The sequence below is a fragment of the Myripristis murdjan genome, chromosome 3 (genome assembly GCF_902150065.1).
Source record: "Myripristis murdjan chromosome 3, fMyrMur1.1, whole genome shotgun sequence".
Taxonomy (NCBI): domain Eukaryota; kingdom Metazoa; phylum Chordata; class Actinopteri; order Holocentriformes; family Holocentridae; genus Myripristis; species Myripristis murdjan.
In genome coordinates, this window is record NC_043982.1 from 36,615,863 (window position 1) to 36,632,920 (window position 17,058).

The window sequence follows — 17,058 nt, forward strand, 5'->3', positions numbered from 1 at the left end:
GAATTTAAGGCACATGTTGTTTAAAAGCAATGCATCAGCAGAAAAACATGGAAAAGATAAAAGTCCATGGCCTTATTTTCCATCACAGAGAAGGACACAGAAGCCAAGGTTTTGAATAAATCGTGCACAAGCAAAGACGCGCCCAAACTTCTGAATCCGAACAGCCCAAATGCGTGCATCTCAATCTGTGTGACCAGTGTGACTTTACACAATCTGAATCGGCGCTGTGTTTTTATTCATGAGCGAGACACAAAACAAGCAGCCCAGACTTAAATCTGTGTTGTCGTCAAGAGACATTTTCTGGAGCTGTTCTATCGCTGCTGGAAAACTTAAGCAAACGAGAGGATAGGAACACGTTAACGAGCTGCTAACATGAGTGCCGTGGTAATGAGCTAAGTGTTGTGCATGTTTTAATCAGTGTTTTGTCAGTCCTAATGCACCATTCTGGTCTGCTCTGTTCTGTCCTGTTCTATTCTGTTGCCGATTAGGCCTAAAATAAAGGTCCATTTTCCTGGCAGGCGATTAAAATGCATGAGCCCCTCTCTCTGCTCTGCTCAGCTCAGCTCTGTGTGTTTGTCTAAGTGGGCTGGTTAAAAGGCGGCATTAAGCCCTTCTCTTCTGATTACAGCAGAAATTAGCATCACTGTGGGGAGAGGAAAACACAAACCCTGCAGAAAAAAAGCAACAGAGGGAGGGACGAAGGGAGGGAGGGAGGGATGAGATACAGTTAAAGAGAAAGAATAGAGATGATGAAAAACAGCAGAAGAGGAGGGAAAGAGCGATAAGGAGGGGAATCAGAATAGAGTGAGGAAAAAGAGCGTGTGTGTGTGTGTGTGTGTGTGCATTTTCACTTATGTACAATGTATGTGTATGTGAGCACTCTTGCCTGTGCCTGCAATGCTCACATGGTTACATGTGCATACATGTGTTGTGTTTGTGTGTTCATGCATCCCTGCACATCCATTCCTATGTACGTGTGTTTTCTTTTATTTAAATTTCCCCTCAGATACGAGCTGCTCAGACGTAAAACCCACCAGCCCCTGGCCATCGCCACGGTCCCCACAGTAACAGCCCTGCCTCCTCCCCCCTCCGAAGATCTCCATCGCTGGCTCCATGTTTACTCCGGCACCAAATTGTTCTACCAAGATAAAGGCCTAAGCAGGTGAGATTACCGAAATGAGCTCTAGAGCAAACGCCGGCACCGCAGCGAACCGTGTGTGCAGAGCCGATCGGCGAGCTGCTGCCGATGCCGATCTTTTAATACCGCTCAAAGATACATTAAGCAAATATCCCAAAGAATTAAATTGTTTTTCACACAGCGTCCCCTAATCTCAGTTTGGCACTTGGTGGAAGCAGAATTTTTTTTCCTTTATGCTTGCTAAACGGCTCTGGGTGTACTCCCGGGTTTGTCTCTTCATTGTGCTTGATTCCAGCAGTAAACTCAAACTTTTGGAAGCATAAGCACTTTTCACTTTGTGGGATTTTTTTGATGTCCTAGAATAGACTTTATGAGAAAGTAATCAGTGTTTCTTTATCAGCATTTACCATATTTTCAGAGTCCTCTTAAATAACATATATATTATATATATAATCAGAGTCCTGTTAAATAACATATATGTGATATATATAATCCTAGTTATCTATATATGTAGTTATCTGCAAAGTTCATCTTATGCTAAAAAATTATAACAATAATCATCATCACATTGATCATCTGTCTTTCATTCTGTCTGTTAATTTTTTCTCTAAATTCCATCATTGGTTTATTGATTGATTGATTGATCTAGTTCTATTTGGTACCTGAACCAAGTGCTGGTCTATACTAGCGTTAGTTCTGCATTTTGCGGTCCAAGATGACGATATCTCACAGCTGTTTTCTGCTGGTTATCACTGCCATTGGCTTACAGAACAACAGAGCTAAGTCATATTGTCATGTTGTCCTTCAACAGATTCACCTGGTACCAGTACCAGTTGTTGGTCCATAACGATGTGGGCTCCTCCTCAGGAGACATTGTCACTGCGGTCACCATGGCGGGGGTCCCCCTGCACCCCCCCTCTCTGTCTGCCCTTCCTGTCAATCACACTGCTGTACAGGTCAACTGGACACAGCCCTGTAAGACCACACACGCAAACACACACACACACACACACACACACATACACACACTGTCTTGCTGCAGGGCCTCTCAACCTTAATGATCTAAAGGCTGACTCGACACAACCCTTTTTGTCTTATAAATTGCTTACTTTGAAAAGTCATCTAGTCAAAGGCTGAGGAAACACACAGTCAATCAGCTTTTCATCACTGTTGTTGTTGTTATTGCTATGACATCCCTGGGCCTCACAGCTGCAACTCAGGTCATGCTGGTTGTGCCCAAATACTCACAGTAAATGGCATATAGTTTAATATGTCCTGAATGTTATTGAAAAGCCTGTTTCAGGCAAATGGGAAGAGTTAGGCATGTGCACACAGGCAGACCAACACATGCTATTAACAAATTAAATATATTATTTATTTATTTTATTCTAATGCCAAAAAGATGCATATTTCAGTTTCAGGCTTAATATATTTGTAATTATAATCTTATCGCTAATTCTAAAATAGATACTTAAAGGACTGAGGACCAACCAGAGGGACCAGATTTCACAAAAACATCCTCGCATTGAAGATTTAAAACTCAAACTCTTTCTCATGAGGATATAAACATAAACACAAAGACACACTGGCACACTTTTATACTCTGTTGGTCTATTAAGGTTGTTCTGTGAGCTGGCGGTTTACAAAAAAACACATTTCTGTCAGTTTATGGGTTTCGTTTAAACTTTGACTGCTCTCTTGCTCTGTCTCTTTCTCTCTCTCTCTCTCTCTCTCTCCCTCTCTTTCTCTCTCTCTTTCTCTCTCTCTCTCTCTGTTTCTGTCTCTCAGCTCTGCAGGACCTGCAGGGAGGGGTGGAGTCTTACTTTCTCACACTAGACTCCTCCCACCTCAGTCGAACGTTAGCCTTCCCTCGCGGGATCGTCTCCGCGGTGATCGGTGACCTCTGGCCCAGTACCACATACAGTGTGTCATTACAGGTGTTCAACGGAGCACATAACACCACTACGATAACAGTTAACGTCACCACAAAGGACGGAGGTGTGTGCTTATTTGTGGTTGAGTGTGCGTGTGTGGAGAAGAGATTTCTTATATGGGGAGAGTGTGCATATGTGTGTGTGTGTGCGTGTTATAGGTGGCATACAGTACTTAAACTCAGTACATCTGAAAGAGGTGTCTGTGTTTCTGTGTCTGTGCCTCACAGACGGTGCTAAGTGCATCATGTAGTGAGGCATCAGATCAATACAAAGTGTGTGTGAGGTGGATCTAAGGTGTTGTGAGATGCTTGATGGCAGCACATACACACACACACACACACACACACACACACACACAAACTGCATTCACAGACATACACACAAGCTGTCAAACCATCCTCCACTGGCAAACAAGACTACTAGCTGCGGTCATATGTAATAATTACTGCACCTAAAGGACCATACCAGTGATTTTGAATGTTTGGCCCATTTACTACAATTTACCCACATTTTACATTGCAACTAAACATTTTTCACATCAAGCTGTGGTACTACAGATTTCACAACACAGAATTAATATTCCTTGATTTTATGTTTTCTCGGTTGAAACACCCACCATTAACTACAGAACTGATAATTGGCCGTGTAAAGCTCCTGTTTCCAAGGGACTATTTTATTGTTACTACTTTTAGGGAAACTAATGCGGACTATGTTATTATGATGATGGAATGCTTGTGTGAAGAAAGGTTGAAGTCTCTGAAAGTTAATTTTTTTATAGTTGAATGAAGCTACAGTTAGTTACAATAAGATATTATGCTAAACATGCAGAATAACTGGTATGATCCTTCACTGATACAAATGCAATACAGTTCAAATTCCCCAGGCCTTTCCAAACATTTGAAACTACATTTAAAACTCTATTTAAAACTACATTTTGAATAGTTTTAAAGTTTGTTTTTTTTTTAAATAGAGAGGGTCCACTAACATGAAAAAATTAATGGAACATGAATTCCTGAGAAAATTAATTAAGTGAATTACAATAAAATCTGTTCCTGCTTTGGAGATGAAAAAAGAAATAAAATCCACATATTTTACTGCATAGAAGTCATTTTTAAAGTCATGTTGACGTCATTATATAAACTGTAAAGCATCCTTTGCCGGCCCCTGTACCTGTAGGTACAGATCATTTTTGCGCTTGTTCTCTAATCAGAATTACAAAATGGGAATGAATCACACACTGTGCTTTGATTTAGTTTTGCTATCCCAAATTACAATGTGGGATTACACAACTTTCCCAGCCATTGGGAACTCCTGAAAAACAGACTTTGCTGTTGTCACAGCCCCAGCCATCACACCGCATTCACTCAATATTTGTGAACATGAGCAAGTAAAACTCAACCTTGGCGTATCGTCAGGGTGTCATCTGCAGCTTCTCCTAAGTGATGGAACTGAAATAAGAATAAAATATCATTTCTGGAATCAACTGGTATTCCCGTTTCAGGCAGACTCAGTTTTTTCTCATGTCTAGCTCTGTATTTCACAGGTTATCCACCTGTCATCTCAGCTTTTCTTTCCCTTGCTCCCTCAGCCCTTCAGCCCAGTCTCTTTGCATTTAAGAGTTTTCCTCAGATCACTCTGTAATCATATGTCACTGGCCCCTCTCTTTGCTGTTTCTTTCTGTTTCCCTTTCCTCCCTGCTTCCTCTGTCTCTCTCCCACTCTCACAATTCTTTCTCTGTCTCACTCTATATAATCATATGTCAGGGACCTCTCTCTCTAATCTGAGCAGTATAATAAAAAGTGCATTAAAAACATTAGAAAATCATTAGGTGCTAAAGGCAAAGCACGGCTCGTTTAACTGAGAGGGCTCTGGAGGTAATTTCATTATTTTACAGCCATAAGAGTGCACACACACACACACACACACACACACACACACACACACAGATAGGCACACATAGATACAGGAACACTGCACACACTAAAGCCAAATATATTTTAACTATTGCAGCTCAACCCTACCAACCATCTCAACTTGGCCTGCAATCTATAGGGCAATGGTAACACAGGGGCTAATTGGAAAGCAAAGTGTGTTTGTGTGTGTGTGTGTGTGTGTGTGTGTGTGTGTGTGTGTGTGTGTGTGTGTGTGTGCGTGTGTGCGTGTGTGTGCGTGTGTGTTTGAGAGAGAGAGATGGAGAGAGCCTCTGTGTGCAGTATTGCGTTGATAATGCCATCTAACAGTAAATGAAATGTAGAGCAGTGGGCTGGGTTTAGGTAAGTGAATTGGTAGCAAATGAATTGGGTTAACTTTTCTTGGCTAAGTGCATTTTCACTACGAACAATAGATTGAATTTGTATGATCACTTCTGTCTCCACCACCCTCCTCCCTCCTCCCTCCCTCCTCTCCCTCTCTGGCCTCTCCAAAACCTCTGCTTTAAAGAGTGTTATTCCCTTCACTGTGTTTGGTTCTCTTTCTCACTTGTCCCCTTCAGAGCCGGTCTCGGCTTCGCTCTCTGCCTCTGTTATCATCTTGAAATGGTAAATGGACTGCATTTCTTTGGCGCTTTTCTGGTCTAGCAGCCACTCAAAGCGCTTTACAATGTCTGCCTCACATTCACACACAAACACACACTGACGGCAGAGGCTACCATGCAAGGTGTGAAGCTGCGGTTAGGGGTTCAGTGTCTTGCCCAAGGACACTTTGACAAGCTCTCTGGAGGAGCCAGGGAATGAAACAGGAACCCTCCAATTAAGAGATGACTGCTCTTCATGAGCCACGCCACCCCATCTTGAGAAGAGACTAACATTATTGTTTCCTCTTTTGTCTCCCTCTCTTCCACTTTCTTTCACCCCACTGTTACATTTTCCTTTTCTTTCTCTCACAAGTTATTTCTCAATAGAGTGTTACAGTGTGGAGTCTTAAAACCTTGAAGTGATTAACCATTAGCTCTGGCCAGATTTTCAATGCTTTTTTCCCCACACAGTTTTTGATTTATGCAGAAAGTACAATCCTTGGTCTCCATAAGCCTAAGAAAGTTTTGCCTGTTTTATTGCATTACATCAACTGGTTGAAAGTAATTCCCCAACTTGCTTTTATACTTAAATTATAATAGGTCTCAGAATAATTACACATCATTACTTTGAGCGTGTTAACTCACATTCTTGCTCTGCTACATGGCTATACTTTGTGATACTTCTGTCAGACTTTTTCCATTTTTTTCTGTCAGACTTTCCACTTTTGTCAGACTCAACAACTAGTAGCAGCTACTATTGTCAAATGCAAAATAGATTGTAGTTGCTTTATGCCGATATTAACTCCATATGTGGTTCAAAAATTGAAAAACAAATGCAAATGCACTGGTTTGTCAGAATTATCTAACTGAACAAAATTTATAAGCATCACAATTCCTGTTTGTAACAAAGCTTATTTTCTTAATTTTTTCAAAACCCGTATGGGAATAAAACCCTTGGAACCCATGATCGAAGTAGCGTCCATGTTGGCCTGCAGAAACACATGATCACTAGCACACAGCTGTCTTCTCTCTTTGATTTTCATCATCTCTGTTTCTCTGTCACTCTCAGGCCTTAATGGTGACCCATATTATAGTGATCATCTCAGTAACTTTACACAGAGACCAGCTAAATTCTGTGAACTGGACATTGAGCTGATCATCGACTCCAACGGGAGATGTGCTGACGTAGAGAGTTTCTTAGAGGAATGAACAGAGAGAAATGGATGGACAGAAAGGACAGTAAGAGAGAGAGAGACTTGGAGAAAGAGATAACAGCGCCAAGTGAAGCAGTAAGACGGGGCACAATGCGAAAAGAAAGAGTGAAGATAGTCTCATGGAAGGAGTTGAGAGCATTATCAGCAAAGAGAGACAGAGAGAGGGACTGAAGTGATCATACATATTCAAACCATTGTTCGAAGTGAAAACGCACTTAGCCAAGAGATGTTAACCCAATTAATTCGGTGCCAATTCACTTACCTAAAGCCAACCCACTGCTCTACATTTCATTTACTGCTCGATGGCATCATTATCAACGCAATACTGCGCACACACACACACACACACACCCACACAAACAGTCTGTCTTACTCTTCTCACCCTGTCTTACTAACACACACACATAGTTTCGCTCCAACATACGATGCTTCTCTCTCTCTTACTCTCTCTCTCTCACACACACTCTGTCTGTCCCATGTTGGCACACACACAATGATCATATCATGTGCTATACACTGTCTCTCTCTTTCTCTCTCTTTCACACACACACACACACACACACACACCCCTCTGCAATGATGGACGGTTCAAAGACGTGTGTTGTGGTTTGATCTCTGAGAAGTCTGTCAGTCTGTGTCTCCTCTCACTATGTCAGAGCGGAGCTGCTACTGAACTAACTTCTGAAAGAAAGTCAAGCTTGTATGATACTTAGATTTTTTTTTTTTTCCATACCGAAGAAATGTAGACCTCAACCTGAAATACATGCCCAGTTTTGGTTACAGTTCACTTTTAAGAGCGCTTCATAATTTTTACAATCCTTATGAAGCCCTTTCTTATACATTTAAAGTTTGAATGCTGTTGTTTCCGTCTCTTAGAAATTGGCTTTGTATACACGTGTTAGCAAATGAATGTGGTATGAAGCTGCTACTCTGAAAATCACAAGCAAATCCTATCAAACACCTACATTACAGTTTAAGGACATATTCTTAAATTACAGTAAAATGATCCTGAGAGAACTGGAATCATACCACAATTCAACAAGCATGCCACAGTTAGATGACATGTTTTTGTACACAGGTTTTGTTTTGTTTGTTTGTTTGTTTATTTGTTTTGTTGTTTGGGGGGAGTTTCCCCTAAAAAATGAAACTAGATGTGGACACAAGTAAATTGCCTGTTAAATTAAACCAACATTCTTGTTTCATGCTCACTGGACAGTTTTCCCCACAAATTTATACGGAACATGGCTGCTTCCCTGCATGTGTGTTTGTGTTTGTCTGTGTGTGTGTGTGTTTGTGTTTTGTGTGTGTGTGTGTGTGTGTGTGTGTGTGTGTGTGTGTGTGTGTGTCCAGAACCAGAAGGGATGCCCGCACCAGAGGTGGTTCTGGTTAACAGCAGTGTGGTGCGCGTGCTCTGGTCCCCTCCTCTACGGCCTAACGGAGCAGTTACTGGTTACCATATTTACGTTGACGACCGTCTCCATGGCAGCATAGACAACAGCTCAGGGTCATACCTGCTGGGGGACCTGCTGCCTTTTACTGTGTACAATGTGCAGGTACACACACACACACACACACACACACACACACACACACACACACATATAAAGGCATAGAGACAGCTATTGTTAGATTAAACATACATTACCTTTTTCTCTGATCTCTGTGTGTGTTCATGTATTTCAGGTGGAGGTGTGTACTGTGTATGCATGTGTCAAAAGTAACGTTACCCAGATGACCACAGTCGAGGACCTGCCTGCTGACCTGGCCGTCCCACGTACACTAGTGCTGAGTCCCAGGTAATATCGAGAGCAAACCATCTCCTTGTCTGTCCCCTCTCTGTCTCTCCAGTACAGCTCAGAATCAGAATATTTCAGATGAATAATTTGTAGTACGTTCCATTTGTTTCAGGTTCAGTAAATGTGATAATATATATTGGCGGTGTGATGAGTAGGTAGACAGTCCTACAACAAGAGGACTTGGGTTGAAGCCTGTGTTAGGTAGCATTTTTTTAAGTAATGTGGCCACTTCAGTATTTTAATCCTGCTGCTGTAAAACATAGAGTCCTGAACAAAGTATCATTAATTGGTGGCCTGTAATCATCTCTACGGTGTTAAGGGAGTAAATATACCTGCCTGTTTCCTGTCAGAATCAGAATCAGAAACAGAATCAGAAATGTTTTATTTATCCCCAAGGGGAAATTGAGTCAAATCTCTCAGAGTTTATGTGCCAAGATTACACTAGATTACTTATTCAAATTATGCAGTACTGCAACTGCATAATCCAATCAGATTGAAATTATTTTTATGCCTTCTAAAATCAATAGAATATGAAGGTAAACTCTTTTTTTTTTTTTTTTTTTGCAGTAATGAGAGTACTGTACACTGTGGTGCTGCTCTGTCTACCATAAAGCCTGCTGTTGCAAATATTAAAATTATAGAGGAATCCGTGATTTGTGGCTGCTATTTCTGTGAAGGTGACTGTGGAAGTTGTAACTCTGCGTGTTACTACACAGGTCTTTCCCCTGCCAAATATGTCAGAGATGAAAAAGAGGAAAATCAATATGTGAAGTGTGTAAAGACATACACACTCTGACACTGTAACTCACCTTTGGCAGTCACTGCCTGTGTGTTCACATGCGTGTGTGCATGTGTGTATGTGCACGTGGGTTGAGAGAGTTTGCACGTAGACCATGTGGGTGGTAAAAGTTTGTGTGTGAATTTGTGTTACTACATTTAAATGCACACATGACACCAGATTATTGTGAGTAGCTAAAATCTGGGTTATAGCAGCTGATTCCTTTAGATGTGTTACCTTACTATGATTACACAAAACTCCCCAATTTAAGTATTTTAGCAAGTTGGGGAATTACTTTCAACCAGTTGATGTAATGCAATAAAACAGGCAAAACTTTCTTAGGCTTATGGAGACCAAGGATTGTACTTTCTGCATAAATCAAAAACTGTGTGGGGAAAAAAGCATTGAAAATCTGGCCAGAGCTAATGGTTAATCACTTCAAGGTTTTAAGACTCCACACTGTAACACTCTATTGAGAAATAACTTGTGAGAGAAAGAAAAGGAAAATGTAACAGTGGGGTGAAAGAAAGTGGAAGAGAGGGAGACAAAAGAGGAAACAATAATGTTAGTCTCTTCTCAAGATGGGGTGGCGTGGCTCATGAAGAGCAGTCCTCTCTTAATTGGAGGGTTCCTGTTTCATTCCCTGGCTCCTCCAGAGAGCTTGTCAAAGTGTCCTTGGGCACTCCCCAAATAACCAGGTAGCCTCTGCCCCCGGATATTCCCATGACTGTTACCGCTACTGACTGGTGCTGCAGCTGACTTGCAGCTGGCAGAGAGCACCCATCAGCCTGCCTCTTGTGGAGTTTCCTCTGCATAAACGTAATAAACATTATTCAACAACCATGTGTCACAGAAAGTTTTTACTCTCCAGAGTGTTGAACAGTGTGTGTTTATCATGTCAGTTTCTTTATCTGGTCTCTTTTCCTGCCCATACACACATGTAAAAAGCCATTCACAAGTCCAAGTAAGCTTTAACCAACAACAATAGCTTCTCTTAATCCCTTACCCTGGTTATGGAAACAAGGTATAACCCGGTTACTAAACTCCATGTAAATGCAGTGAATGTGTGTGTGTGTGAGTGTGGGTGTGTATGAGTGTGAAGAGTGTGAAAGAGAAAATTTTTTTTCTCCCTTTATTTGTCTCCCCATGCCAATACTTTCTCTGCTTTGGGCATAAAATCAACAATTTAGATGAACATTTAGCTTCAAGTCAGATCAGCTTTGTGACAGCCTCTCTCTCTCTCTCTCTCTCTCTCTCTCTCTCTCTCTCTCTCTCTCTCTCTCGCTCGCCCACTCTCTCTCGCCCACTCTCTTTCAGGGCGGTGAAGTTGGAGTGGTCCAGTCCAGGCAGACCCAATGGGATCATGCTGGGCTATGAGGTCCGAAGACGGACCCTGAGGTCATGTGGTGGTGGGTCGGCAGGGGTCACAGCCCCTCAGGTGGAGGAGTCAAGAGGTACAAGTGGCAGGGGGGACAGGTGTACCTACCTGCAGTGTCCTGCCACTCATAGTGTGTGTGGGACATCCTGCCTCCAGCCTGAAACACAGGTAATTAAATCATTTTCTGTTCTGATTTTAACAAAGAACATATGTTGTATTGAAAAGCAACACATGCTGCGTTTACTCAAATGAAAATTATTGATGTTTTGGTAGTCTGCTTTTTTGTATCTGTTCCATTCTGCTTTTTCCACCCCTTCCTCTGCTATAATCTTCTCTCACCTGCTCTTATCCCTTCAATGAGGGAAGCTTTTTAAGTAGAAATTGAAACCCAAATTAAATTATAATTTGTATAACAACAACTTGTTCTGGATGTGTCAAACAAGGCAGCAGACCAGTGGCTTAGCTCTGGCTGCGGATCTGAAGTGGAGAATGCATTGTTCTGTGTATTCCCACAGGACATCAGTCCTCACTAGACCACAGATATACATGCAGAAACACAGATCCACAGTGACACACACACATTGTACGGATCCGAAATGACACACACAAACACACATACTCTCACATTTCCTCATCTGAGCGGCTCTTATTTATGTGGGATGCACGGTCATCCTCGCAGTGATTATTTTCTCTAAACAGATTAACTTGTCATCTGCATTCACTGCCATCCTCGTGTCATTGAATGCCAGCCAAATTGGCACAGCGTACCCACCCGCCATACATCTACCCTCACTGCAGTCACATGAGACGACATGCACAATAACACACACTTAGGCACGCATGTACCACAACACACATACATACTTAAGTGCGCGTGTTGACACAACATATTATACACTTTGGTGCATGCACAGGGCAAAGTAGAGAAGGCAAACATCAGACCTTGGAGAGAACAGGTCGTTTAACTTTTCCTACAGCAGTCATTCCAGTAACATTAACCATGATCTGTAGTAAAAGACAAACCCCTTAGAAATATGTCTTTTCACTAGTTTTCTCTCAGTATCTTATCTGTTCAGTCTTTCACTTTAAAGGAATAGTTCCCCCAAAGTACAGAAAAAATATATATTCCCACTTACTTCTGGCCCAATCTATCCTTTTAGATCATTTCGGTATGATTTGGTGAGGTTTCCTATCTGCTGTAATCCTCCCTGCCTCCCAGTGCTCAAGTACAATGGGGCTGGATCGGTATTAATTTGCTGAGCTCAAACTGTATAATATTTACATGTTGAAAAACTCAACAGCAAAAGCTCTTTCCAAAAACTATGATCAACAGCCCTCAGAGGTGAAAAGTGTTGTTGGGAAGTGTTTCCTGCCAAAGCACATGGCAAACTGTATTTATCCACCTCTAATTCCCACTCAGGACAGATACAGTTTGCTGGTTTTCTTCAGCAGGAAACAATTTCCAGCAAAACTCGTCACCCCGGAGGGCAGTGGATTATACCGGGTATCCGTGGCATTGTTTTGGAGAGAGAGTTTTAAGGCCGCGGCAGGCTAGAATAAATCACAAATAAACTATCTGGGTGGATAGATTGCACAAGGAGTAATTGAGAAAATATCTTCTTTGTATTTTGGGTAAACTATTCTTTTAAGTTTACTGCAGCAGTACGTGATTTCTACTTTATGACATGGAGAGTAAACAAGCTAGGTGAAGAAGTCATTTTTTTTTACAGATGTAACAGTTTGTGTGGACTTATTGGCAAATGTGTGTGCTTGACTGTGTGTGTTGTGTGTGTATGTCTGTGTGTGCATACTTGCGTCAACAAGGTTTGCTGCAATGGAGTATTGTACACATGGGAGCCACATCATCAGTGCTGTGAGGGGCGTTACCTGGCCCTCAGTAACTCCTCCCGCTTTGTCTGCTGTGGAGGGAAGCTCCTCCCACTTCGGCCCAATCACCAGTGCTGTGGGGAATATTACGTTCCTGTGCAGACCGGTGAGTTTCAAAAGCTTGGCTTCAGTCTTCAGAATCATGTTATATGCTTATATTTAGATGGGATTTGCTAAACAAATTGCCACATTTATTCTATTTTATTCTGGTATGTTCTAGTCCAGCGGCTTTCAAACTTTGTAATATATTGGAACCCCAAGTCGATTTTCTTGAAGCCACGGATCGCCATTTGAAGTGACTTTGCCCTAGAAACCCTGATGTGTAAAGACATTCTGGTTTGTATCATGGATTAAACGGCTTAGGCCCAGATGTCATACTTGAACACTGACAAACAGATACAAAGTGTCGAGATTAAAATAATGGTCAAACTTGTCAGAATGATTTAGTGACGTGTTCTGCTCTACTCTTGTCTGTTCTTTTGTACTCTATTCTATTTTATTCTGAACATTACTTTACTGTTCTGCTCTAATGTTTAATTCATCTGTCCTTGTCCGTCCAGGTGAGCACTGCTGTCCTGACCCCTCTCAGGGCCGGGTCTCAGTGGGACTGGGTGACAGCTGCTGTGGCGGGGTTCCCTACTCAGTTAAAGGGGGCCAGCTCTGCTGTGGAGGGGGCCTTCATGATGGCTACGGGGTCCAGTGTTGTGGAGGCCAAATCGTAGATGATGCACTGGTGTGCTGTGGTGATGCTGAGAGGGGGGAAGTCCATACACACACTCCAGGTGAGAGAAACACACACAGCCATGAGAATGTTGTTCTGAGAGGGCAAGGGTGCAAACATGCTGCATTTAATAAAGTTTTGTCTAACAATGAATGCATACTGGATGAAGCTTGTCAACCCATTCTGCCTTTAAACATGTAGTTTTTCAAGGGAAAAATTGCAAAAAAAAAATCTTTATCTTATTCAACAAATTTATTTTGCTGACCTCTAAAATGAACAGATTTTTATACAAGAAAATAATCATACTTTTGTTAATTTTGAGTCCTGGATGACTTAAATGGGTGGAAATAAGGAAAAGAGAGAGAAAGACGATAGAAAAGCAGTGGAAAGAGGAGGGTTGAGGTACACACACGGTGCAGGAACTCGGGGTCGTCTCCCCTTCTTCCTCTCCTGCCGTGTCCCAAAGCACCCGGATACCATGGCACAGATGGGACTGTGTGTGTGTATGTGTGTGTAGGGGGGCGTGTTTGGGTGTGGGTGTATGTGTGTGTCATTAGACATCTTTGTCATGGCAGATGATGATGAAACGCACTCGGGATGGCACCGTTGAGGGCACTGCCAAGCACACAGCAGGACAAATACACTCTCATTCTCTCTCCTTCACACATACAAACACACACACACACACTCAGTCACACTCCCACACATATAGACATATTACAGACAGCCACACATACACCCTGCACACACACACAGAGTCAACAGGGTGCTCTCGGCAGGGTTCACTTAGTGTTGAGCGCCAGAGAGAGACACGTAGCCTCTATTCATCACACATAAACAATGGCCCCATATGGACAGGCCTATAGAGCTCCATTAAGCCGTCTGCACACATGCGCATGCACACACATACACACACACACACACACACCCATGCACATATGCCTACATACATACAAATCCCTGCCCACTCACACAAATTCATGTGTCCGCAAAAATAACCAACAAATACCATTTTTATCAAGAAAAATGTTTAAAAAATGCGAGTTGCCACAAAAAAGTGCTTGAACTTCTGTCGTCTCATAACGCTGCCATTGTTGTTTGGTGTTTTGTCTTCTTAGTTTCTTTTTACTTCCTTTCTTTTCTTCTCCTTTACTTTGTCTTTTTGTGACATTGACAATTTGAGACTTTTTTTTAGGAGAGAGTTGTTCATAATCATAAATATTGATTGAAATGTCTGCTGTTCTTAGAGTAACACTTGTGATTCTATTCTGTCAGGCTACCAGACTCCTTTCCTGTCTTTCCTTTCCTTGTCCTCTGCTACTTCCTCCCTTTCTTCCACCTGAGCAGGCTATATGGCCATCCTTCATTTGATGGAGGCTCCCAGGGAGTGCATATGCTCCCCACCTCCTCCTCCTCTCCACCTCCTCTTCCAGTTTATTCCCGTTCTTCCCCCTCTCCTTCTTCTTCATCTTCTTTGTTATCCTTCCTCAACTTGTTCCCTCTTTTCCCTCTTTCTTCCTCTGGCATCTTGCACCTACTCTCTTATCCTGCCTCTTTTTCTTCCTCATTTCCACCTCATCCTGCTTTCTCCCTCCTTCCTTTTATTTGCCCCCTCCCCATCCACTCATCAGTCATTAGCGTTAGCTTCCCCATTGAGAACATATGGTATGATGGATCGTAGGGCTAGCGGCGCTAGCAAGGCTAAGGGCCATTTGCCGGGTGCACTGCACGGTCGGGGGGCCCCGGGGCCGGCAATGCAACCTCGACCCCACACGTCTGTTTCAAGACACACACACGCACACACACACACACATGATGCGCACAGCAACACTTATTATAGGATAGGCTACTTAACCTTGGCAACAGTCACTCTCATTGCTCTCTCTTACCATCTCTATTCAGGGTTTTGGATTTAGTTTGAATAATATTGTGAGGAGAAGAACGAAGGAGAAGAAAGGAAGAAAGACAAAGAAAGAAAGAAACAGAGAAACAAAGACAGATAAGAAAGAAAGAGAGAGAGAAAGAAAGAAAGAAAACATGCAATATCAAATTTAAGATGCAAGAAAGAAAAGACAAAGTCCTGAAAATTAAAGAAAAGACTGAAAATGAAAGAATGAATGCACATGATTCAAAAGAATAAAGGCACAAAGAACAATGTAAAATTTCATTTATTCAAAAAAGGCAGCAAAAACAACATAGCTCTGGAAATGGGAAAAAAATATAAAAAAGGAAAATTGCAAAAAATAAATGAGAGGGAGAAATATGGAAAGAATGGATGAGAGAGAAGGAAAGTGAGAGAGAGAAAAAGAAAGATGAGAGGAGTGAAGAGGTAGATAGAGCAGATTAAAGGAGGAGTGAAGGGTATCCCATTGTGTCCAGCTGATAGACTAGGTTAGGCTGATGTGATTATGGGGTCCCTGAAGTGCGATCTATCACACATTACCGTCCACACTGTCAACAACCATACACACACACTGCGGGGGAACGGCAATGCCAGGAGACAGCCGTCTGGCAGCAGATGCACACGCACACGCACGAGCATGTATGCACACATACATAGGCATGCAAACAAACACACACATTCATGCATACGCAACAATACACATGCACACAAACATAAGTGTACACACATACAAATAAACAGGAACACGCAGGATAGTGCATGCATACACGTATACCCATCCAGAAACACACCTGCAGACACAAATGTACTCACAGACCTACACACACACACACACACATACACACACTTAAATGCATGCTGTAGGCAGGGCTTTTGGATATGAAACAGGGGAGCAGTCAGTGACTACAGCTAGGTTGGACCCAACAAGTCCTAAGTAAAAAAACAATACTACAACTACAGTACCACTACTACTATAAGTAATAATAATCATAAATATTAAAAAAAAAAAATATATATATATATATATATATATATATATATATATATCAGTGTAAAATGTCTTATGTATCTTTGGGGTTAAAACTGACTATAAAATATCTCATTTACATTTCACTTATTTCTGTTTAGTGTACATTTGTGTGTATATGTGTATATCTCCCTTTCAAAGTAAAACCGACCAGGTCATTTCACATAAAACTGCCGTTTGCAACTGCAGGCATAACTTCTAACTGTGGCCATTTTTTTTGTTTTTTGGCGTATTATTGAGACCGTCAGTAATCCTTTCTTTAGGATCCCCCACAGTAGCACAAGGGCTCCATGCTAAATTCCTCCCTTCCAAATCTACCAGTTTGTTTAAACAGCTTTAGCTTCACTTTCAACTAGATTAGATACTGTTTGTTTTTGGACAAGAAGAGTGCCTTTGCTTTCTTCCAGTGCAATTATATTTCTTCCTGTATTGCGGGCTTAAGACCAACTTTTAAGCTTTCCATTCGCTTTTCTTCCCCTCTGTCTATCAGTTTGTATGAAAGATGTTTAGCTAAGATTTAGGTGAGATTAGAAGATATTTGAAGGAACGTGTGTGGTGTCTTTGGCCTCCCGTTGCTCCCTGACTCTCCCTAAGTCCCCTGCCTCACTGTGTGCGCTCCACTTATCATTGCCCCCTCACACTTTTTCTTCTTCAAGTGTGCACTTCTTTAACTCTTCCCTCCTGTCCTTCACCCCCCTCATCGCTTGCTGTGTACGCTTCCCTAATTGTCCCCCCCTCACTTCTTCCTTAAAGTGAGTGTATCCTTACAG

The 17,058-nt window shown here is 42.0% G+C and overlaps 1 protein-coding gene across 1 annotated transcript in view; it reads left to right on the plus strand.

Moving 5' to 3' along the window:
* The window catches only part of ush2a (Usher syndrome 2A (autosomal recessive, mild)), a 277,638-nt gene that overhangs the window by 169,078 nt on the left and 91,502 nt on the right, over positions 1-17,058 (plus strand). Inside the window, 8 exon segments of the mRNA XM_030046799.1 lie at positions 1,007-1,162; positions 1,950-2,113; positions 2,927-3,136; positions 8,149-8,351; positions 8,482-8,594; positions 10,690-10,918; positions 12,575-12,743; positions 13,198-13,419. Of these exon segments, the coding sequence (XP_029902659.1) occupies positions 1,007-1,162; positions 1,950-2,113; positions 2,927-3,136; positions 8,149-8,351; positions 8,482-8,594; positions 10,690-10,918; positions 12,575-12,743; positions 13,198-13,419 (1,466 nt within the window).